The 24,023-nt window shown below is 40.6% G+C and overlaps 1 protein-coding gene across 1 annotated transcript in view; it reads left to right on the forward strand.

The window, feature by feature from the left end:
* Nucleotides 1–9,502: 9,502 nt before the first annotated feature.
* The window catches only part of htr2aa (5-hydroxytryptamine (serotonin) receptor 2A, genome duplicate a), a 104,922-nt gene continuing 90,401 nt past the window's right edge, over nt 9,503–24,023 (forward strand). Inside the window, exons 1-2 of the mRNA XM_077002054.1 lie at nt 9,503–9,622; nt 9,923–10,786. Coding sequence (XP_076858169.1) covers nt 10,360–10,786 — 427 coding nt within the window. The 5' untranslated portion in view covers nt 9,503–9,622; nt 9,923–10,359. The remainder of the gene's footprint in view (nt 9,623–9,922; nt 10,787–24,023) is intronic.

A 24,023-nucleotide genomic window follows, 5' to 3' on the forward strand; every position in this document is an offset into this window, starting at 1 on the left:
ATTGTTAGATTGTACTGATCCTGAAAGTCAAGTTTCTGAAACTGCAGCCGCCGGGGTTTTGATGCCCCTTAATACAATTGTGTGGCCTGCCAGATACAAAGAACAGAAATTCTATTTTACCCATTATTCTAGACACCATAGCTAACTACATTCCAATCATTACAGCAGTCAATGCCAACTCAGTAACTGAAAAAACAAAATACCATTAAAGCCATTTCAAACCTTACTTCACTGACCTTCCTGTAATACAAAACTTAATACTTTTGCAGCAAGTCATTCTCAAACATGGCTGTTTACTAGAGAACTTAACTCGGTTTTACATCCAGCTGTGTGAGTTCATACACACAGCACCTCCAGGTCAATGTTAAGTAATGTTCTGTGCTGCACGTGTTTTACAGCAATGCCATGATGGTCTCTCTTAGATGCATATACAGATTCACAGCCTGATGGGACTCGCTCATAAGGATGGTGCATAGTTCATATACATCTTGATCACATGGTTTGGTCTGCCGGAAAACACTCATTTTTACACGGTTTAACATGCTCCTCTTCAACATGGCAAATGAAGTCTCTTGTCCTGTAGAGCTCAGGTAATGTATACATCACATTGGGCCTGCCACTGGGGACGTTGATGTTTTTTGATGGCCTGATGGAGTGTGCATTCCAAACCTGTGCAGTCTTGTCCAGCTCATCCTATTAAAAAGAGCACATACATTTAAGAACTGTGCATACATGGCAGTCCAAAATAGAGGACCACTTAAACGCTGTACCGCTTCTATGTAATAGCCCCCAATCACCCTTGGATTACTATTTGTTGTGTAGTCATTACGCCAGATTATTTTCCTTGTGAAACCATCAATACTCGCATTAATACAAATGCCATATGGCTTCAGTTTATCATACGAGTCCAGGTGCCAGATGAAGTTCGGTCCTTTGGAAAAATAGCTCCTTCGCCTGAGACATCTTGCTTGCCTTAATGCCACTCCTCGGGGATCCATCTCCTTTAATACCAAGCGCACATCCTCCTTCCTTACACGTAGTCCATGTTCCCTACATTTAGCGTATATCCAGCGGTATCCGTGAAGTTGTCCAGAGTACTGCAGCAAGTGTGTCCCCTTGCACTGAGAACTCTCTTCAGATGTCTCTCACTAATATGAAAGCCGTGTCTACTGCCAAGCACTGACGTAATGTCTTTATCAGTGGGGAACCGTCAGGGCCCTCTATGCCCTCTCAGAGGGCCTAAAAATATTCTTCAAACATAAATATATATAATATAATTTATTCTATTTTATTTTATCTACTTACAGTTTGACAATCGACATCTAAACAATTACAAAAATATAAGCAAATAAATTATTCAACAGTGTCTATTCAATCTGTGTTGGAAGGTGAGTGGTTAAGTGGAAGCCTGTGAGCCTGTGTCTCCCCCTATCAGGACTGTGATGCCCGCTGTTCATTTACAGAGGGCCTGGCAGTTAATATTCAGCGCAATACCAGTTTCAAATGACAGTAAAATTGACCAATCATATCTTCCCTCTTAGTGGGCGGGCTTAACTGTATGATAATTTCCGCCCGCTGTGGCGACACTAGCTGTCGTTAGCACCACCGCTAGCTAGTTATATTCCACTCCCGAGGAACACAGAGCTGTGAACCTTATTTTGTTGGAACCTTATTTTGCTTAAGAAGTTATGTAGTACAGATATTATTGTTTATTGCGTTTCTAAAGCTGTACTGTCATCTCAGTTTTTTTCTTTAATGCAGTTAATTAGGAGAGGAAACCTTTTTTTTGGGGGGGGGGGGGAGCGGGCCCAGGATCTAAACCAAGATCGAAATAAAAATCTATGTATTCTCCCCATGGGTGTGCGCCCTCCATCATTGTTGTTGTTTCTAAGATCGCAAGACTCACCCGGAAGTTAAATTGAAAAGTTTTGCGAGATCTCGCAAAAGTAACTCAGGATCTCGCAAAACATCTCTTTTTTTTTCCTCCCATGTTTTTTTTTTCCTCATGTTCCGTAGTTTCCATCTTTGGCGGAGAATTTTTATAAGCAGATCTTACACACTTATAGATCTTATAGATAAGGAGATCTTACACTCATATAGGTTTGCTGGCTCTCCCTTTTAATTTGAAACAAATCCAAAATGCTGCCAATCTGTAGCAGTGGTGTTTTTCTTTTAAACCAGTTCGCTTGACTCATAACTAGCACTTGTCGTCATTATGGCTTTTCCCCCTCTGTATGATCCTAGAGTATGATCCTAACACGCAGGTCAGTAATGATAACTTAGCTGTTAAATGTATTCCTAGTACGATAGGGTGACCAAACGTCCGTATTTCCCGGGACATGTCCGTATTTCACATCCTGTCCCGGGCGTCCCGGGTTTTTTAAGTGAGGAAATGTCCTGTTTTCTTAATCGGAGTGTCTATTTGCACCCGGGTACAAGTAGCATTTGCCACACAGCGAGGCTATTTTCACCCCTTAATTTAAAAAAAGAAAGCGAACCCATCTGCACATGTCTACCAATGAATGCGCGGGAGCAAAAAGGCGCAAATTCAAAGGAATCGATGGGAAATGGAGACAGTAGGAAATGGTAAGCAGAATTTGGATAGTTATGTATAAAGGTCCATCACTCAATTTAACTCTACATTTTAAGATGTATATTTAAGAAATAGTGTGAGAATTATTATCCAACGAACACTGTTGACTGAACATTGATATATTTTTGAGCTAATAGGAGCATTATAGCTAACTTGCAAACGTCATCTTCTTTTATTTTATGTTCACAGACAATGAAGAAATCACTTCTAAAACGAAGTTCAGAGGTAAAGTTAATTCCAGTTTGTGATAAATGTAGCTATATTTTATATTCTGTTTATTGGTGATGTAAATGTTTGTTTGCCGCTCAAATAATAACAGTCTTTGCACAAATATTGTGTATATATATATATATATATATATATATATATATATATATATCAGTAGCGAACCGTGACCTTTAAACCTGGGCCCGCAACCCCCCCCCCCCCCCCCGAATTTTTTTTTTCCTTTCTTAATAAACTGCAATAAAGAAAAACTGAGACGACAGTACAGCTTTAAAAACGTAATAAACAATAATATCTGTACTAGATAACGTCTTAAGCAAAATAAGTTTCCAAACAAAATAAGGTTCACAGCTCCGTGGTTCTCGGAAGCGGAATATGTAAACAACGCGCACGAGGACGTCAAAGGGATGAATCGAAACTAGCTAGCGGTGGTGCTAACGACAGCTAGCGTCGCCACAGCGGGCGGAAATTATCATACAGTTAAGCCCGCCCACTAAGAGAGAAGATATGATTGGTCAATTTTGCTGTCATTTGAAACTGGTATTGCGCTGAATTATAACTGCCAGGCCCTCTGTAAACGAACAGAGGGCATCACAGTCCTGATAGGGGGAGACACAGGCTCACAGGCTTCCACTTAACCCCTCACCTTCCAACACAGATTGAATAGACACGGGTGAATATTTTATTTGCTTATATTTTTGTAATTGTTTAGATGTCGAATGTCAAACTGTAAGTAGATAAAATAAAATTGGATAATTATATATAATGCTTAAGAATATTTTAGGCCCTCTGAGAGGGCGTAGAGGGCCCTGACGGTTCCCCACTGATATATATATATATATATATATATATATATATATATATATATATATGCAGGTCTCGAAATGAGGTGTGTTCAGGTAAATGTCTGTCTCTGTCGCTGTAACGTAGCTTGCGCTACAGAGCTTGGAGGCGGACACAAACGCTGAGGAGAGAGATTTATTAAGAGGAATTCCATGATCAAAGTTGTTCAAACAGGCAGGGGTCATAACGGGCGAGCCATCCAGGTTTGACAAATAAACAGGCAAGACGATACTAAGAATTAAACAGGACACTAAGTCACAGAACGAACACTTTAAACCAAACACGGGGTAAACGCATACAAACTAGAAAATCAGGCTACGGAAAACACAGATGACTAAGCAACGAAACGAGTAGAACTCACAGACCAGGAAGCGTAGAACACTGAACAAAGAGCATGAATAACAAGAGCACAAACTAACCAATTGGAACAAAACAACCGATAACCGATATGTGAAACACTGGGACTATAAATACACAGAACTAAACTAGACACACAGGTGAAGACACTGATGACACGGGCGTGTCAGACGAGGGGAAACCATGGAGACGGACACGCAGGGAACAACACAGACACGAGGAGCAGGAACCCGAAGTGACAGCTAGAGAGGGGGGCGTAGCTCTACGTGACAGTCGCATTGCTATCTTACAAAAACAATTTTGTGCAGTCTATTTTTTGAGTTTAAAATGATATAATCTTGTATTTTTGTTCTCTATTTTTGTGTTGTTTCAATACACACAAAGACATGAATGGGTATAACGAAAGATGTACAGTTGTCCTTTTGAATTAAGGTTTTTGCATGACAGAGTCAATATGCCAGACTTATAATGTAATGACTATTCTATATAAGCTAATATTTGTGTTTTCTCCCAAGAAGGAAGAAAAACTAAAGTGAAGGAGACTCCTTTGACAGTTATAAGGAATTCCAGAGAGCACTGAGATTATGGAGTGAAGAGGGCTACCATCCACTGCACAGGCCTGGGAAATTAAAGAAAAAGTATACCATCTAAAATGGTATTAAAAAACATCTTCTGATTTACTTCAATTCTTCCAATATCCTGAGCAAAACTTCCAAAATTAAACAACATTTTTGGTCAGAATTTCCAGTGTTCTGAAAACTGTTTGCTCTGTTTTCTGCACTCATCTATTGGTCTGTGTAGTAGACTGGTGGAAAAATAAACAAGATGTTGAAGTTTATGATTATGTTCATTGATTCATTCATCATTCAAACTTAAATTAATATTTCTCATGTTAAATACTGAAATGCGATTAAAATGCGATTAATTTTGATTAATTAATTACAAAGCTTCTAATTAATTCGATTTTTTAATCGCTAATTTATATATATAGCACTTTAAAAACAACTTCATTTGACGCAAAGTGCTGCACAGAAGATATGCTAAACTAAACAAACATCAAACAAAGTAAGTAAAAACAGTTAACACACCACCAATAGAAATAAAAAATAAGATAAAAATAGAGAGGACACACCAATCAAACAGGTCTCATGTTGGGTTAAAAGCCAAGGAATAAAAATGGGTTTTAAAAATGGGCAGTGACAATGACAAGGCCTGTCTAATATAAATCAGGAGATTGTTCCGTAATTTAGGAGCAACAGTTGAGAAAGGTCGATCCCCTCAGCATGATCACCTGAAGCACTGAGCTCAGAGAGATAAGGTGGGGCAAGTATATATATATTAAAGGTGGAAAGAACACCTGAACAAGGTCGTTCATGCATATAACTCAACTGTATGAAGCAATGCAAATTTCCCCATTCTTTCTCCTCTTTGGTCATAAGCCAACTTTGCCCATTGACCTAATGTTCCCGATGAGCAGAGAAGAAGAGAACTACTCCCTTGCTGAGAGTAGTGAGAAGTAGCAGAGTGGTGAGAGGTTATGCAGGAAGCCTATGCCATTACAATGCAGAATATGAAAAAAGTGTGGACAGAAAAAAGTAGAGGACAGGAAAAACTACAACCAGCACAGTTCTGCCCTTAAGTCAGATGCCCATGTTTTGGTGAGCAACCTTACACCCAGAAGCAGCACGGGGAAACTGCATAGTTACTTGGAAGATATCATTCACGTGATTGGGAAAAGAAGAGTCCACATAGCCCAGTATATGTGGTTGAACCCTTGAACAAAGAGATGACATCTGTTACATCGAAACCTACTTGTACCATGTCCAATCTCATGAACAGGACCAGAAAGAGGAGAATAACAGAAGCCACACAAAACAAACATTGGGAATGAATCATAAAGCCAAACCTGATGCTTACCATACAAACTCAGACAGCTCCCACGAAGAGGAGTATCAGTTGTATACAACAGGGAGAGAGACTAAACCAAAGAATAACCAGAGGTAACCAGAGAGTTATCTGAGTGGACATTGGAGTCTGAGGAACATGACAGAGAGGAGCAGGTGGCGCAGACCACTGGCATAGAGGAGGAGACTGGAGCTCATCCTCTTGAACTTGATAGTGAGCAGAGCAATGTTGAAACATGGAGAGATAAGTTAGGTGTGTTTACACCTATGATCAACTAGGCCAGCCAACCTTCCAGCTACTGAAGACCTGCGAAGTGAGAGTGGAGGGACCGTCAGAATGTCAGCCTCTATGCTGCTCCTTGCACACATAACCACCAGAGGTCATTCTCACCTGTTTCTCATCACTCACTCAGGATGAGTGACTAAGGAAGACTCAGGAAGCCTTCCTAACATTACGAAGTATTACCAATGAATCAATTAGCATACAAAGTCGTTATTTTTTATAATATTTATATATTATAATATAACATTGTATATATAATATTGTATATTACTGCTTTTTCTGTGTATGATCTATTGTCTGTTCTTCTCAAGAATTGCCTTGCCCCTCTGTTCCTTTAGTCTCTTTGCTCTCATGCCTCGAACAATTTGTGGGTATTACCCTGTTTAGCCTCTGGCCCCTTTGTGCTCTTCATTAAACCAACCAACCCTGCACCTGGAATATGTAAAAAAAAACCTTTGGGTGTTTATGGCAATCTCTTTGTCCCTTGGTGAAGATCGATTACATTATATTTATGAAATTTACAGACAATACTCCATTGTCATGACATCACCTGACATCACCCATTCTAGTCAGAGATGGCTGTCATGGGTTGCCAATAACCCATTAGCACAGCTCTAACTCACAATATGAAAAGCAAGATCAGATGTAGAATATTATGTTTAGTGTTCTCAGACCCATATTATCTCTATAACTGGCTTATTAGTTTAATTGGTATGTAGCTCTGAGTTGTTTAGCCTTTAAATAGCATTCAGGTTTTATGTGTATGTATTTTGCCTTCCAGAAGATGTTGACAACCTCAGTGGGAATCTGGCTGAACAAAAGCTGGATTTCTTTCACTTCGGTTGTTCAGTAGTCCTTTTATTCCTTTCTCTTTCCTTCACTCTTGATTCTGAATTCCTGTACCATTGACTCATTGTTTCTCTCTGTCTCTTTCTACAGGTTCCCAGTAAGGCAGCTATTTGTCTTTACACTTTCTCACTTTTCTTCTCAAGTTGCTGAGTGTGGTTATAAGCCACGGATTGATTAAAGAAGAACAATTTGATTATTGGTTACCTGTCTCTCCACCCCCTGCCCACCCCCAACCTGACTGAATGAGCTCTTTGAGCATAGTCCTCACCATAGCAACATGCCATACTGTGCAAGCAGTGAATTCTATGTGCAGCAGAGGAGATGTTATTGAAGCTTGTGTGCTTTCTTCATGTACTTTACAGCTCAGAGTGAGAGGTGACGGTACTGATTGTCCATCTGTAAGGAATAAGGTACTTTTCACGTGAGCCAAGAAATACAGTAAATGCTATTTTACTGTTACCTGTATTACAAATACAGCGGTATTCAGTGAAGCTATTACAAATGATAATAGGGAAGACTGCATAAATAATATGGATTCCTGGTTGAAAGAGACAGTGTTGTGGGATAATACACTGGTTCACATGCCTTCATACATTTTATACATATACATTTTATTATACTATTACATCACTGCATCACAGCAAGGTGATCTGGGTTCAATTCTGTATGACATAACCCTCAAAGGTATGCCTTTGAGGGTTATGGAACTCCAGGAACTCCCACAAGCCATTATCCATTGCTAATGGCTTGTGACCTTATTCCCAATCCCCACTGTGGGAAATTCCTGGAGGAAACCACTGTGGGAGTTCCTGGAGAAAACCAACGCAGGCACAGGGAGAGCATGCAAACTCCACACAGAGCAGACTGGACCAAGAATTGAACCCAGACCACCTTGCTGTGATGCAATGATGTAATATTATAATATAATGTATATGTATAAAATGTATGAAGGCATGTGAACCAATGTATTATATATTCAATAATAACAATGTACCACTGAATATTGTGCATATTTACACATAAATAAACTGTATTTTCATATGCAGCTATGACTTGGTATCTCAAAATACAGCATATGCACAGAAATAGGACCATGTTCAGGATTTTTAGGATGATTTGTGTCTGTAAAATAAAGGAAAAAAGAGAAGAGCACTCAAAAGGTCCACCCATAGTGCAGATGAAGTACCAGTGACTATATACCTCCAAGCAAATCCAAGGACACACTGCTTTCTACTGGTAACAACAGAGGTAATGTTTCGGAATGGTAAATGAAATAAGTGGCCTACATTGGTGATGTGATAAAGTCTAAAACATTCAAATAAACATTAAAACACAGCACCCTTTATGCGTATCATTGGATAACGTGAATGGTTTTCCATTTTAATCACACAGGCAGGGTTCATACATCTGCAGTAAAATGAAGAAATGAATGCAGGGACAGACCTCACAAATGCAGAACAGAAAGAAAGAAGGAGAGGGAGACAGAGAGAATTCAAATGTCAGTGTGCTTACTTCTCAATGAGAAGGGCTGTTTCATACAATCTCTTTTCTACTTAATTTATATTATAGATTAGATGCTGTAGAGCTGTTTGTATACACACCTGTATGTTGCAACAATCTGCTATACATTTCTCAGTAGAGCATTTGTGCTAGAATGTGAGCTAATTGACAATGACCTTTCCAGTTAACATCTGACTGTCACATGGCAAACTCATAAACGGTATGGTTTCTCATTAACGTTATGGGTTCTCTGCATCCATCTGATCCTTCCTGTTCTGGCTCCACCCCAGGCACCTGCCTCATTATGTTTTCCTTGTCAGTGTATATTGTAGTCTATATTATTTCACTGGTACTATTGCTTGTGTCCTTTTTTACCCTTTGTCTGCAATGCTGTAAAATATGGAGAAAATTACTATTATACTGCTACATGATTTTGAAACATAGGCGAAATTTTCACATTGCTTCAGCTTATATCCAGGATACGAAATGCCCCATCAGTATCTTAGTAAAGTCTGTCACAATTAACACATGCAAATAAGAACTCAGTGTCATTCACACTCTCTTCACAGTTTACATGTACATTCAAGAACTACTATTTCCTGCAAGAATCCTTACTTTTGTGCCCTGCACTGATCAAATGTGCACAAATGAAATTATATTTTATCCCTTTTTATCTCTTTCTGAAATACACACATGCAACACTATATTCTCACTTTCTTTCACTAACTCACGCACACAACCAAAAAACCATACCATTAAAGAGATAGATGGATAGATAGAAGTGTGAGAAAGAGGAGCAATGAGATGGTTAAACTGCTGGCAGAGGAGAAGAAAACTGACAAATGGGGAAGAGAGAGAGAGAGAAGGATGGATATAGAAAGCAAGGGGTGAGAGAGTGAGAGAGTGTGTGAGATCAGGAGCGAGCGCTCAGCACAGCACAGCAGCAGAACAGGGCTGGCACACGTGAGTGCACTTGGTATTTACCCTGGTGTATGCAGGGATTTGCTCATCAGAAAGGTTTTATCCACTAACCACAAAGGACAACACTAAGAAACAGAGCTTTTCGCAGTAAGTTTTTCTAATTGTCTATATGAATGTGTGTAAGCAGCAAAGATATGTGTGTGTATATGTGTGTGCATGTAAATTTTTATTCATCAGTATGTACAGATGCTATTCATTTTTCAGCTCCTCCCCTTGATCAAGCAGATGTGTTTTGTGGTTGTGTGTATGTCTGATACTGTCTTTGTAGTATCAGAGTCAGGTGTCGAAAAGCCAACAATTACCTAAAGACCTCCAACTTTCTGACTGACTCCTCCCCTCTTCTCTTCCCTTTCTGTAACCTCTCCCACATTTCCACAACTGTATTAGGCAAAGTGAACCAAGCTCTGTGGAAGACCAGGCTTGCTCATCTTCTCTCTCCAGTATTCCAGAATCCATATGAGAAAAGGAAAAAGAAAGACTACAGTTTTTTGTGCTTTTGTGACTGAGAAGAAATAATTTGTATTGCCAGATGACTTTTACGCATCAACATGGCTTAGGAATTCTTGCATAAGGACAACTGTGAGTGAGAAATAGAGACAGAACAAGAGCACATGCTCCTTTATGGTTTTCATGAACAGCACACTAGTGCTAGCACACTAGCATAGTGCTGTGTTCTGTCAGAGCCGTGGAGAAAAGAGGGGGAGGAGCATGCTGGAGCTATCTCAGCCACTGAGATGGTTGCTGCTCCCTCAGCGTATATCCTAATTTCACAGATAACCCAGCCACAAGGGGAGCTGTGAGAAGCACTACCCACCAGCCACATAATGAACCTGAGTGGGAATATTTCTGAACTTGTCTTGGAGACCACTGTCTCCTCTGTGACACTCTTGCCATTTAGCCCTGATCCAGCGCTGAGTAATGTAACTAGTAATTCTTCACTCAGATGTAACAAGAGTGAAATCAGTGCCGAGCCATTGCTGTTCAGCAACCTGTCAACTAGTTTTGGCTCCAGTCAAGGCACACCGGGCTGTCTGAATGATGGAGTGAAGCTTCAGCAGAAGAACTGGGCAGCACTACTGATCTTGACTGTGGTAGTCATCACTGTGACAGGGAACATCCTGGTCATCATGGCTGTCACTCTGGAAAGGAAGCTGCAGAATGCCACCAACTACTTCCTCATGTCACTGGCCATTGCTGATATGTTATTGGGCCTCCTGGTCATGCCTGTCTCCATGGTGACAATCTTATACGGTGGGTTGGCTGCCATATTTTTGCTTAAATCTTGTTTGGTATATGTATTATAGAGATGTATCTCAAGATCTCATATTAATTGTCTTGATTTTATAAGCCACTTAGGTAATTTTTTTTCTTGGTCTCTCACTATTTCACTATGGAATATGTTGCCGTGGTGATGTCTGTAATTATAATTAAGGACATGGAAGATGTATTTTCTGTCTTTTTCCATTAAATATTTGACTCCTGAGCTGCACATAAACTTTACATTAACGTTCAACATGAGAACACTGCCAAACCGTTAAACATAAGCATAGAGTCATAAAATATGATGTATCCTCAACTATCTGCACAGTTGTCATGCACTCTTGAGAGTTGCACATTTTCCAGTACTGAGAATTCTCACTTAAAAAGTGTGAATGACAACACTACCATAATTTTTCATTAGTTTGCCCTAAATATTGGCAATTGGTTGTGGATGTACATAGAAATGTACTACAGATGTACTACAGATCTCAAAATGTATTGTGTTAACCATGGCTGGATATGGTTTTGTACTAAAAAGTAAAGGGATAGTAGGCTATATTTCCAATAAAAGGTCCATTTGATTAAGGTTTTGTAAGGGAGAAGCCTAAAAATACAGACTGTGGATGTGGATGAGAAGAAAAAGGTTAATTGGAGAAATGCAGTATAAAGAAGTAGAGGATGAGGTCTTTCCAGTGTCTCAGGGATGTAAAAAATGCACAGGTGAGTAGACTGACATGTCAATTCATGTCATATTCATATGTAGAATTGTAAATCCAGGTGAAACTCTCAGAGCTAACTGCATTAACAGGGTCAGTTGGGTTGGGTATGACCTTAGTCACCTAGAAAGCCAGTGTGAGATTACATCTAAAAGAGGTTTAGGTTCAGAGGTTTGTGGTTTAAAAGTGAACTTGATGGGGGTTTGGGCCTGGGATGCCAGACCTCACTGTTGAGCATTTCAGAGGTCTCATGTGTTAATACAGTGATCCACTGATGAAGAAAGGTGCCTACCTGACAGCCCCTATGAAAAGCTTATAATGTAGCGGCTTCTTAGAGGCTTATTATGAGTAAGTGTAAGCCCACTCATACAAGGCTCATAAGGTTGGGCCTTGTGTGAAACGCTCATGGTTTAGCACAAGATATTTGACATTTAATGCCTCATAGGTCAACAAAAGAATTTAAAACTCTATTCAATATTTAAACGGAAGCCAGTGCACTCCAAGAGAGTATGACTAATATGATAAAATTTTCTAGCGAGTTTTGTAATGGTGTGAATAGAAGAACCAACTAAAGTCAGTGAATATAATGGTCGACATTTGCAACTGATCATTTTTGTGACGCACGGACAGGGCGAAGGATGAGACACAGAATCCCAGCATCACACACGGTCACTTTTATTTAATGAACAAATAGCGCAGTATGCGCACGGATAAACACTGACACATGTACACAAAACGTGCAGACTCAGACAACGACAAGCACAGGACACTGCGTGAACGCACATTAAGTAGACAAACCACATAAGCCCCACGTGATTACGAGACGAGCCACAGGTGAGACGAATCAGCACAAGACACAACCGCACCCACGGAGATCCACAGACGCAGACTAGGAGACGTAGACGACGTAAACACACGCCCAAAAGGGAGGGGCCGGGATCCTCAACGTGACAATTTTTTAGTAAAAATGAACAACAATGAGGTTGACAAGGTGGAATCTGCTACATTCTTTGGCATCATTGTCTTAAAAACTCCACTAAAGTACACAGCTAAGGTTGATTTTTTTCTGAGGCTGCTTAGATGTAAAAAGTTATTATTTTTATTCTCAAATGTGGAGAGAAATGTTTCTACAGTGCATGATTGAAACTGATTTGAAAGTATGATGAGCAGAATTGCATTGTGTCTGTTCTTGTGCTTGGCTAAAGACAGGAACTTATAATTGAAACAAACATGTTAATGTCCTCAGCCATCAAATGAATTAGATTTTATTCCTAGCAGTGACCTGCAGTGATTTCTATGATCCCTACTTTAGATTTCATCATTCATTTGGCTCTATACACTTTGAAGAAAACTAGCTAGCTAGCAAGCTAGTTGCACCAGAATTACATAGATTTTGGGTAGGGTTTTTTTTTTGGTTGGATGTTTTCAAAAACTAGCTTAAACTTCCTGGTTTCTACAAAGTGTCCTACTACACCTTTATTTTAGTTTAGTTTGGTTTATTTATTGTAACATCACAGAGTAACGGGGTATAGGTGAGTGAAAAGCGTACATTTCTCAGGGGCCTCTGTGTAAAGCGCTGCAAACCCAGAGCTGCTGCGGAGCGGGAGGAAAGATAGAGGTAACATTAGGAAGGATTGTTCTCCCAACAGGGCACCAGTCTGTGAGCACGCAAAAAATTCCCATAGCACATATAAGCAGTGTTGCGAATAACGACGTTAAAAATAACGGCCATTTTGTCAGTAACGGGATAATATAATTAGTTACTTTTCCTGTCGTTACAACGCCGTTTACGTTACTGGTCATTAAAAGCGGTGCGTTACTATATATTGATGTACTAATGCGAGCGGACCGCTGCCCAGGCTAGCGAGGAGTAACATATCCCGATAGGTCACAGTTCTCGGTGTAACACCTGTTTAACTTAACAAGTCAGTAAGCGATTGGCTAAGGCAGCGTTATAATAGCCAATCAGAGCCAGTGTTTTTACACGTGCGCCGAAGCACGCGAGTGACACGACACAAACGGAGAAGAGGCCGAAATGGCGTCAGGTGCAAGCCGAAGAAAATTAGCATTTTCAAGGCGATATAAACATTATTTAAGAAAATACTTGAAGTTCCTGAATGTCTACCAGACTGTGTATTTGATTTATTTAATTAAGAATAGAGGTTTTATTGTTAAGTTTACTTCTGTTGTGAACAAACCAGTTGTCTCAGGTTGAGACAATTTAATTTAATTTCATAGATGTAAATGCACTTTAGTGTAACTGTTTACTTTTGCTTTTTTTTCAAAGATTTGGGATTTTAAAGGATTTTATCCTGCACTGGTCTGTGGATGTGCAATAAATATCAAAAGTAAAAAAAAATCTGATCTATTCATTTCAACTGACTTAAAAAAAAACTTAATTAATTGGCATATAACCTTTTTTTAACTGTAACGCAAATAGTTACTTTCCCTGGTAATGAGTTACTTTTATTATAGAGTAATTCAGTTACTAACTCAGTTACTTTTTTGAACAAGTAGTGAGTAACTATAACTAATTACTTTTTTAAAGTAACGTTCCCAACACTGCATATAAGCAGTGGTGATGACACAAACAATCAAGCAGTGAGAGGTGTGTACATCTAAGGCAAAGGTTGTTCTAGCACAGATTTTGTATCAAAGTTTGTGATGAAAATGGAGAGCCATCCTCTGACAGTCTCTGTGTGGGGGAAGGAGAAGGTAACTAAGATGATGACCTTCAGGGAGAGTTTTGTTTTGGAGCTGAATGTTGATAAGTGACAATGTAGTTTTAGCGAGAAGCCCGTCCAGTTTGAGCATGAGAAAACTCCTCTGAAGTCAGAATTCTCCCAACTGATCCAACTTCACCTGTAGAGCTCTGAGCCTCTCCATGGTCAATTCCATGTTTTTTTAGGCTAATAGTCAAAGTTTGCGATCTGACAGCTCTACCCATCACATCAATCATGTTGTGCAATTTCTGTGGGTGTTCATTAACTGACCCCCCTCTTCTAATTTTCCTGTATACCAGGCAATGCCTAATCCAATCAGGAGAAACCCAGTGATCAAAGTTCCAAATAGATATACGTCCTCAATGTTGTCCAGGGAGAGACACAAAAAAGGCCATGTCACCCATGAGTCAAGCATTTCCAGCTGAGAATGTTCCATGCAGACATGTGGGTTCTCCAATCTCATGACTCCTTGTGGAAAGTTTTTGCCTTACATGTGCATTCACTCCTGACAGTAGTTTTCCTGTTTTAGCATAGAAACAGCTCGTGGAAACAGCTGATGTGTCAGTGTGTCAAGGCAGATTTACATTTACATTTACGGCATTTAGCAGACGCTCTTATCCAGAGCGACTTACAAAGTGCTTTGCTTCTGATCACAGAATACATCCTAGGAAATAGTACAAATAGGCCAGAATTCAAGACACCATTGAGTCAGACTACTACTAAACTACAGGAGTCAGTATCATTACCTAGTGTTTTGCAAGTTAGACATTTGCCTAGAAGCACAAATAACCATAAACAGACATACAATTTAAGAACAAATGGTATCAGCTGAATTAGTGCTCTGGTAAGAACTCAACAAACAGGTGAGTCTTCGGTCTACGCTTGAAGATAGTAATAGACTCTGCAGTCCTAGCAGCTAATGGAAGATCGTTCCACCATCTTGGAGCCAGGACGGAGAATAGGCTGGAGCTTTGTATTCCATGAGACTTTAAGCATGGAGTTTCAAGTCGAGCCAAGCTTGAGGTTCTAAGTGTTCGCTGTACAGATCGGCTTTTTACCATGGACATCATGTAGGGAGGGGCCAGTCCATTTTTGGCTTTGTAAGCAAGCATCAAGGTTTTATATCTGATGCGTGCCGCTACTGGAAGCCAGTGAAGAGAGCGTAGTAGAGGAGTCACATGTGAGAACTTGGGTAGATTGAAGACCAGTCGTGCTGCAGCATTCTGAATTAGTTGTAGAGGTCTGATGACCCGTAGAGGAAGACCTGCAAGTAGGGAATTGCAGTAGTCCAGCTTAGAGATTACTAGAGACTGCACAAGCACTTGAGTAGCTTCCTGTGAAAGGAAGGGTCGTATTCTCCGTATGTTGCAGAGGAGGAATCTGCAGGATCTGGTCAGCTTTGAAACGTGTTGAGAAGGACAACTCGTTGTCCAACGTTACACCCAGGCTTCAAGCAGTTTCTGATGGTGTTAACAAGATGTTCTCAAAGGAAACTGTGAGATCGTTGTGTGGGTTTGGGGTTCCTGGAATGTACAAAAGCTCAGTTTTGCTAGGGTTGAGCTTCAAGTGGTGAGTAGTCATCCATGAAGCAATATCTGTCAAGCATGCCGAGATACGCCTAGAGACCTGGGTGTCAGAATGAGGGAAGGAAAGAATTAGCTGGGTGTCAGCATAGCAATGATAATAGAAACCATGAGACAAAATAATGGCACCAAGGGAACGAGTATATAAAGAGAAGAGAAGAGGGCCTAGGACCGAGCCTTGGGGGACTCCAGTGGAAAGTTTACATGGATTGGCTGTAGATCCTCTCCATGTTACCTGATAGGAATGGTCTTCAAGATATGACTGGAACCATTTCCAAGCAGAGCCAGTCACACCTAGGCTAGAAAGAACAGAGAGGAGGATGTTGTGGTTGACAGTGTCAAAGGCTGCAGAAAGGTCTAGAAGAATTAATACTGATGATATCTTTTTAGCCTTGGCATCATGGAGCTTCTCGGTCACTGCTTTGAGGGCAGTTTCTGTTGAGTGTGCCCGTTTGAAGCCAGACTGATTAGGATCATGGAGTTGGTTCTGGGTGAGGAAGAGAGATAATTGGTCATAGACTGCTCGCTCCAGAGTTTGTGATAGAAAAGAAAGAAGTGATACCGGTCTGTAGTTGTTCATGTCAGAGGTGTCAAGTGTTGCTTTTTTCAGGATTGGTACCACCCTTGCCATCTTGAACACGGTAGGCACATGACCCAGAACTAAGTTGTTGATGATTGCCGAGATGAACGGAAGGAGTTCTCTTGACATATTCTGGAAAAGAGTGGAAGGAATTGGGTCCAGTGGGCATGTAGTAGGATTGCTAGAAGTCCATGGGTTAAAACAAGAAATTTTCATTTGACTGAAATTTTTTCCTGGCAAAAGACAATGCCAGCAATTACTGAAAATGTGGTGTAGTTGGGACACGGCCTCTTTTGACTAATTCTACACAATAAACACATTTATAAAGTATATTTATCTAAACAGCCTGTGTAAGGAGAGAAGAGAGAATGAACACCTGAGCAATAAATGTACATAAATGTGTATTTAATGGGAGTTATCTGGGGGTCCTCTTCCAGAAAATTATTTAAAGATCAAGTTAAATTTAGTGAATCCTGGTGAGTTTTAAAAGGTATGAAGCTCTCTTGTTTTTATCAGATTCACTATCGCGTGAGTGGCATGAGCAGCATGTGAGCAGTGCGAGGGTCCGCACGCCGAAAATGACATAATCGCGGTGGCTCCACCCGTGCGCGAGAGCCTCGCAGTCGTTCAAGTACTTGAAAATGCTTGAAATTGTAATGACTTTGTTTCACAACAAATAGCTGTCTGACTGAACATTTCTCTTGTATTACGTTAACAAATACGAGCCTCTTGTAATTCCAGGACGAAACATGAGAGAACATGAAGACGTTAAGATTGGGCGTTTTGAAAATAAACAACCATTAAATAATGTGAATAAAAAAGCGAATTATTTCGAATCATTTCGACTATATGTATAAATATTTAACTTAATTAAGTTTAACTGGTGCGCGCAGTTACAAAATTCGAGAGGTGCACGACAGAGGTGGGGACTCGAGTCACATGACTTGGACTCGAGTCAGACTCGAGTCATCAATATTAAGACTTTTGACTTGACTTGAAAAAATATTTAGAGACTTGACTTGGACTTTTACACCAATAACTTGGGACTTGAATTGGACTTGAACCTGTTTACTTGCAAAGACTTGATTTTTTAACCCCAAATCTAAATTTTAAAACGCATATTAATATTTATAAAGTGCGCCCCGTTAATTTCATTTCCGTCCTTCTGACGCAGACCGGTCCTCTGCTTTTCCACACTCTGTACGTGTGTGTGTGCATGAGCTGCAGCACAACCAATCAAATGGGGGGGGTCAGCGAACGTGAATTGTTACCGGGCGGGGTGTAAAATGGACACAAATTAAGTATTATATCGCGATCGATCGATTGCCAGTGGTTGGCGCCAGAGCAAACTAGTAACTCATTGAATCATAGATGTGGATCAGAGGTAAATAAACTAGATTTTTCTTCGGCGTGAGAAATCGGATGTGTGGCGTGAGAGCGTGTGAAGACGGTCAAATGCGTGTGTCTCATGCTCAATGCGTGAGGGTTGGCAACCCTGGATTCTGTATCTGAACTCAGGTAAGAGAGCCTCTCTCTGTCACCATCATAATATCCAGTTCTATCTCAGCATGGACTGTGATTTTGAAATCGAGAAAAAAATATATTGACAAAAGTGGAGCGAGTTTTCAGCTATGGGGGCATCATTCTACGGCAGGGGTGCCCACAGTTTTCAGCTTGCGAGCTACTTATAAGATGACCCAGTCAGAAAGATCTACCGGGGTGGCGGCGAACGTAATTTGTTGAGCGGGGGGGGGGGGGGGGGGCGAACGTGCGAACGTAATTTGTTGAGTGGATTGCAGATTGGCTACCGTGAATGTCAATCAAAATACAACCGTCAGTGCAGATGTGCGATTCATCTACTACTATTTTATGTGACGCGATCTACGCACATTCCTTCGCGATCGACCGACACTTCCTTCGCGATCGACCGGTCGATCGCGATCGACGTAATGAGCACCCCTGTTCTACGGCCTCATCGTGCACAAATGACATACAGACTTTTGGCCAGTTTGGTCTTTTGCAAATGCAATGCAGAATAGTTTACTGAAATGTCTAAAGTTGCAGATTCCTGTTAATTGTTCAGTTCTTATATTTGTTTGTCTTGTGTCACTCACACATGGACACACATGTTCTCTAAGAAACCAGATAAGAGAAGAGAGGGAAAAATGCCGTTATGGTTCTTTGTATTGTACTGTGAAAATATCAGCACTTTTTATTTGAACATGGAGTTCTACTTATGACTTTCACAGAATATTTATTTCTGGAAAATTGTAGTTTAAAGTATGAATATTTTTGCAGCTAAGTTTAAAAAATTGAACTGTGCAATAAAGAGGTGTAATTTTAATTTTTTTTATACTTCGTGTTTTCAGTTGCACATGTTTTATCAAGATTTGAGGAGAATACAGATTTTAAAAAGAACACATGTATATTATTTACATTTAAAATATACCTGCAACATTGGTAAAAAAAAAAAAAAAAGAAAGGACTTGAAATTCCAAGTTTCAGACTTGGGACTTGACTTGACGGTTGCTTGTCTTGACTCGAGACTTGACTTGAGTTGACTGTCTTTGCTTGAGACTTGACTCGGGACTTGAGGATAAAGACTTGGACTTACTTGAGACTTGCAAAACACTGACTTGGTCCCACCTCTGGTGCACGACCTCGCGAATCGACAGCGTGCGACGCCCTCGCGCACGGGCGGAGCCACTGCGATTACGTCATTTTCGCCGCGCAGACCCTTGTCAATTGTGTGCGCTGCAGTGACTTCGCGGGCTACCGTTGCATTGTGGGGAATGTAGTGTTTGTGCGTGCAAAACACCATCGGGCGGCTGTGGCCTGCGGGCCGGTTCTAATAGTAATTAAATATAATCCAGAGGGCCATAGATAATCAATTCGCGGGCCTTGACTTTGACATATGTGATGTGAAGAATAGTGGGGTAGGACACAGTGATAGCATGGAACTCAAAGGAAGAAATTGAAAGAGCTGAAAAGGAGAGTTGGGTGAAACGCCACTCTGGAGATAAAAGTAGACCTGTGCCACCTCCCCTTCCAAGGTGTCGTGGAGAATGGGTGAATGAGAAGCAGAGGTGGGTAGGAACGCGTTACATTTACTCTGTTACATTTACTCAAGTAGATTTTTGGACAAAAATGTACTTGTAGGAGTAGTTTTAATATGAAAGACTTCTACTTTTACTTGAGTAAATATGTGGTGAGAAAAACGTGACTTTTACTTCGTTACAATCGGAGTTGCGCCGCGCGCTACCGTTACTTTCGTTTTGTAAATAATTCGTCTTTTCAATAAGAAAGCTGACCAACGTTCGTCACCAGAGTATGAGTGACCAATCAAATGAAGTCAGTCCATCACGTGATCACATACGCAAACTTTCTCCACCGTAGCAAGAAAGTGACAGAAAAACCTCCCGAGCAACCCTGACCTCACATACAGCCAATGTTTACATTAAAAACGTGTAAAAAGGACAGCTATATAATGCGCTGCAGGGTTGCCAAGTTTTCAAGATCTCTTTTAGTGAGATTTAAACCGGTGTGGGGGTGGGGGTTTGGGTGGTGAACGTAAATTGTTGGCGGGGGGTGTAAAATGGACACAAATTAAGTGTTATATCGCGATCGATCGATCATCAGTGGTTTGCGCCAGAGTGACCTAGTAACTCATTGAATCATAAATATGGATCAGAGGTAAATAAACTACATTTTTTCGGTGTGAGAAATCGGATGTGTGGCGTGTAAGCGTGTGAAGACAGTCAAATGCGTGTGTCTCACGCTCAATGCTATGGTGTGATTTTTGTTTCAATAGTTCCACAAAAGCAAAAGTAAATCCAAGAGCAGAAAGTATATGTTATGAATGCAAAACAGAAAAATATATATCAAAAGTATATATTTTTTATATAATTGTGTCGTGTTGCTTAAAATAAACAGTCTTTGGTTCCTGTTTTATGCTTGTTTTATTAACACGTGTGCACGTAACTACTGATCGCCATTATCGTTCATCTCGTTCTCCCGCTCTCGCGTTCTCGCGATAACTCCAAAACATCAACTATACTACATATTCCTCCCTTGTTTAGAACAAAAGTCTATCTGTAACTAACAAACATATTTTCTTATACAGCTCAACACATCATATTTTCCAAAAATCTCCAATCAAACAAGACATTATTATTAATTTTTTTTTTTTTTTTTTTTATGTCTCTCTATATCTGATGGGCTTTCTAATAACACGACCCTTCCTGGTGGTAATGACCTCAGGAACAGCTAGTTCAGTTTCAGGTGGGGTCTCATCTACTGGAGCAGTCTCAGCAATAGGCGTATCCTCTGTGTCATTATTAGTTTGAGTGTGGTGTGCCAAAGGATGTTCAAAAGTGTCAAAGTCCATTACCACAGGTGTATGTCGAAGATGTTTGACATTTCGGATCACTTTTGATCCATCCTCTGTGTTGACCAGTTCAAAAGAGTTGTCTGCTGTGTTTCTCAGTAGTACATAGCGAATATCTTTGTACGTGGGATCCAACTTTCCATTCTCCAGACTGGCAATGTAGACCACGTCACCAACTTTAAAGTTGTGTTCCTTTGCCCTGTTGGTCTGGTCAGCATACTGTTTCATTTTAGTTTTATATTTATCGTGATGGATTCTGACATCTGCTTCTCTTTCCTGTTCTTTTGGATTTTCTCTTTTCTTCTCCAGGATCGGACACTTTGTGCGGATGTCTCGTCCAAACATGAGCATGGCTGGTGTTTCTCCTGATGCTCTGTGTGGTGTAGAGCGATATGCCATTAGGATCTTTGGAAGTTCCTCTTGCCATGTTTTTCCTTCACACTTGGTTGCTCTGAAGGCTTTCTTCAAGTATCTGTGAAATCTTTCAATTTTTCCGTTGCTTTTTGGGTAATACGGTGATGCTCTGATGTGCTTAATGCCACTTGACTTAAGAAATAACTCAAAAAACTGTCCTACAAACTGCCTTCCATTGTCAGTAACAGCCTCTAACGGATAACCAAACCTAGCAAATATTTTTGTCAGCTCTGTGATCACAGTGGCTGAAGAGATATCTGAAATAACTACGGCCTCTGGAAAGGACGTAAAGTAGTCTATCACAGTTAGCACATACTTGTTTTGGATAGGACCCACTAGATCAATACCTATCTTGGTCCATGGTCTTGGTGGTAGCTCCAGTGGTTGAAGAGGTTGATCTTCATGTAGTTGTTGGTTAAGCACACAGGCGGGGCAGTTTCTAATTAGTCTTTCTACATCTAGGTCCATATTTGGCCAGTAGAATTTGCTTCTTAGGTATTGTTTTGTGCGGACCACCCCTTGGTGAGTCTCATGTGCAATCCTAAGTGCTTGTTTTATCATTGTTTTTGGTAGTATTATTCTGTGTCCCCTCAGCACAAGTCCATCGTATGTGCACAACTCTCCAGAGCATCTGTTGTAAGGCTGAAGTTCCTCTGGAACAGGATTCGGCCATTTTCCTGTCTCCACAATTGTCTTTAGTTGTTTCAGAGTGTCATCCTCTGTCATTTTCTGTTTGATGTCCTCAAGATTCATGGCTTGTACCTCATTCATTGTCACTGACAACACTCTGTCCACATAAGTGTCCACATACTCATTGTACTCTGTCTCTGGTAAAGGGAGTCGTGAGAGTGAATCTGCTACATTAGACTTTCCACCAATATGCTCTATCTTGTAATCATATGGTTGTAGTCTCAAGCTAAGTCTTTGTATTCGTGGTGGTAACAGCGTTGCTTTCTCTGGGTTAAACATATAAATGAGGGGTTTGTGGTCTGTTTGTAAAGTAAACTTGGCCCCCCATAAGTACGTTCTAAAATGTTCCACAGCCCATACACATCCCAAAGCCTCACGTTCTATCTGAGAATAGCGACGTTCTGTTGGGGTCAGTGAACGACTTGCGTACGCTACTGGCTTGTTCTGTCCATCTGATTGGGTCTGTAATAAAACTGCACCTAGTCCTACTGGACTCGCATCACTAATGACGACTGTAGGAGCATTTAGTTTAAAGTAAGCCAGACATGGCTCACTTACCAGAGCTTCTTTCATTGCTTTGAATGATCTCTCTGTTTCACTTGTCCAGTCCCATGCTTGTCCTTTTCTAGTTAGCTTCCGTAGTGGTTCTGATAAGTCTGCATAATTTGGTATAAACTTCATTAGAAATCCACAGGTGCCTAGGAATGAGCGGAGTAACTGGACATTTTCAGGTCTTGGTGCTTTGCGGATGGCTTCTACCTTTCTCAGGTCGGGTTTAATTCCTTCTGCAGTGATCACATGCCCAAGTATCTCAATTTGTTGTAGACCGAAGATACACTTGTTTCTATTGAGGGTTAAACCTCTGTCCTTGAATCGTTGAAAGACTTGTCTCAGTCTCTGTTCAAGCTGCTCTTCATTCTCACCGAAGATCACAACGTCATCCATATAACAGACAGTGCCAGGCATTCCACATAACATCGAGTCCATAGCCTTCTGATAGGCTTCAGGTGCGCTCGATAATCCAAATGGAACTTTTCTGAAGCGATAGCACCCTCTGTGTGTGATGAATGTCGTTAGAGGTCTGGATTCTGGGGCTAAGTCACACTGCCAAAACCCTTTCCGTGCATCCAGTTTAGCAAACACTTTTGCTCCCTGCACTGCTTGTAAGATGCTGTCCACCGTTGGCACTGGATGCCTCTCCCTGATCACGGCTTTATTCACTTCTCTAAGGTCTACGCATAGCCTCACTTCTTTTGTATCTTTCTTAGGTACAATCAGGATATTAGAAATCCATTCTGATCCTTCATTCACGTCTTCTATGATACCTTGATCAAGCATCCTGTCTAGCTCCTGGTTTACAGCTTCCATCATGGGATAAGGGACTCTCCTTAAACCCTGTGCTACAGGTGGGATTTTGGCATCCACTGTGACCTTGTGACTATAACCTTTAATCTGACCTAGTCCTTTGAAGATCAGCGAGTACTCTTTAACAAGTTCCTCAAATCTATCTGTATGCCATACTGTGTTAATTTTTTCTCCAGTGTTAAGTATATTTAATTCAAAGCTTGTTTTTCTGCCCAGCAGTGCTTCTACATTTCCTTCTATCACATATATATCATCTTTGACTACTTTATCTTTCCACGTCATTTCTGCTTCAAAGTATCCAACACATTTAAGTGGAGTGGTTTGAGCATAGGCATAAAATTTTTTTTTAGTTGGTTTCAGCTTTGTTCTAGTGGACATTGTTCTTTTATACAGGTCTTGTCCTATAAAGTTTCTTCCACTTCCTGTATCTATGACCATTTTCAGCCATTGTCCATTAACCTTGACTCTTTCAGTACCTTCAGGATCCACTGCGTGGATGAATTCATCAGAATCTGAATCCTCCTGTAGTACTGCTCTCACAGGTTTTCCTGACTTTGTCTTTTCTTTATCCTTATATCTGTCTTTACTTTTGTCACCGTTGTTTTCTGGCTGTACTTTCTTTTTCTTTTTAAAGCACATACGTGCGTAATGTCCCGTTTTCTGACAGTAAAGACAGGTCGCTGACTTGGCTCCACATTCATCTGCTGTGTGAGTGTTCATTCCACATCTGTGACACTGGGTGTCGCTGTTGGCTTGCTCTTGGCTGCTCT

This window comes from Brachyhypopomus gauderio, chromosome 4, assembly GCF_052324685.1.
Source record: "Brachyhypopomus gauderio isolate BG-103 chromosome 4, BGAUD_0.2, whole genome shotgun sequence".
Lineage (NCBI taxonomy): Eukaryota > Metazoa > Chordata > Actinopteri > Gymnotiformes > Hypopomidae > Brachyhypopomus > Brachyhypopomus gauderio.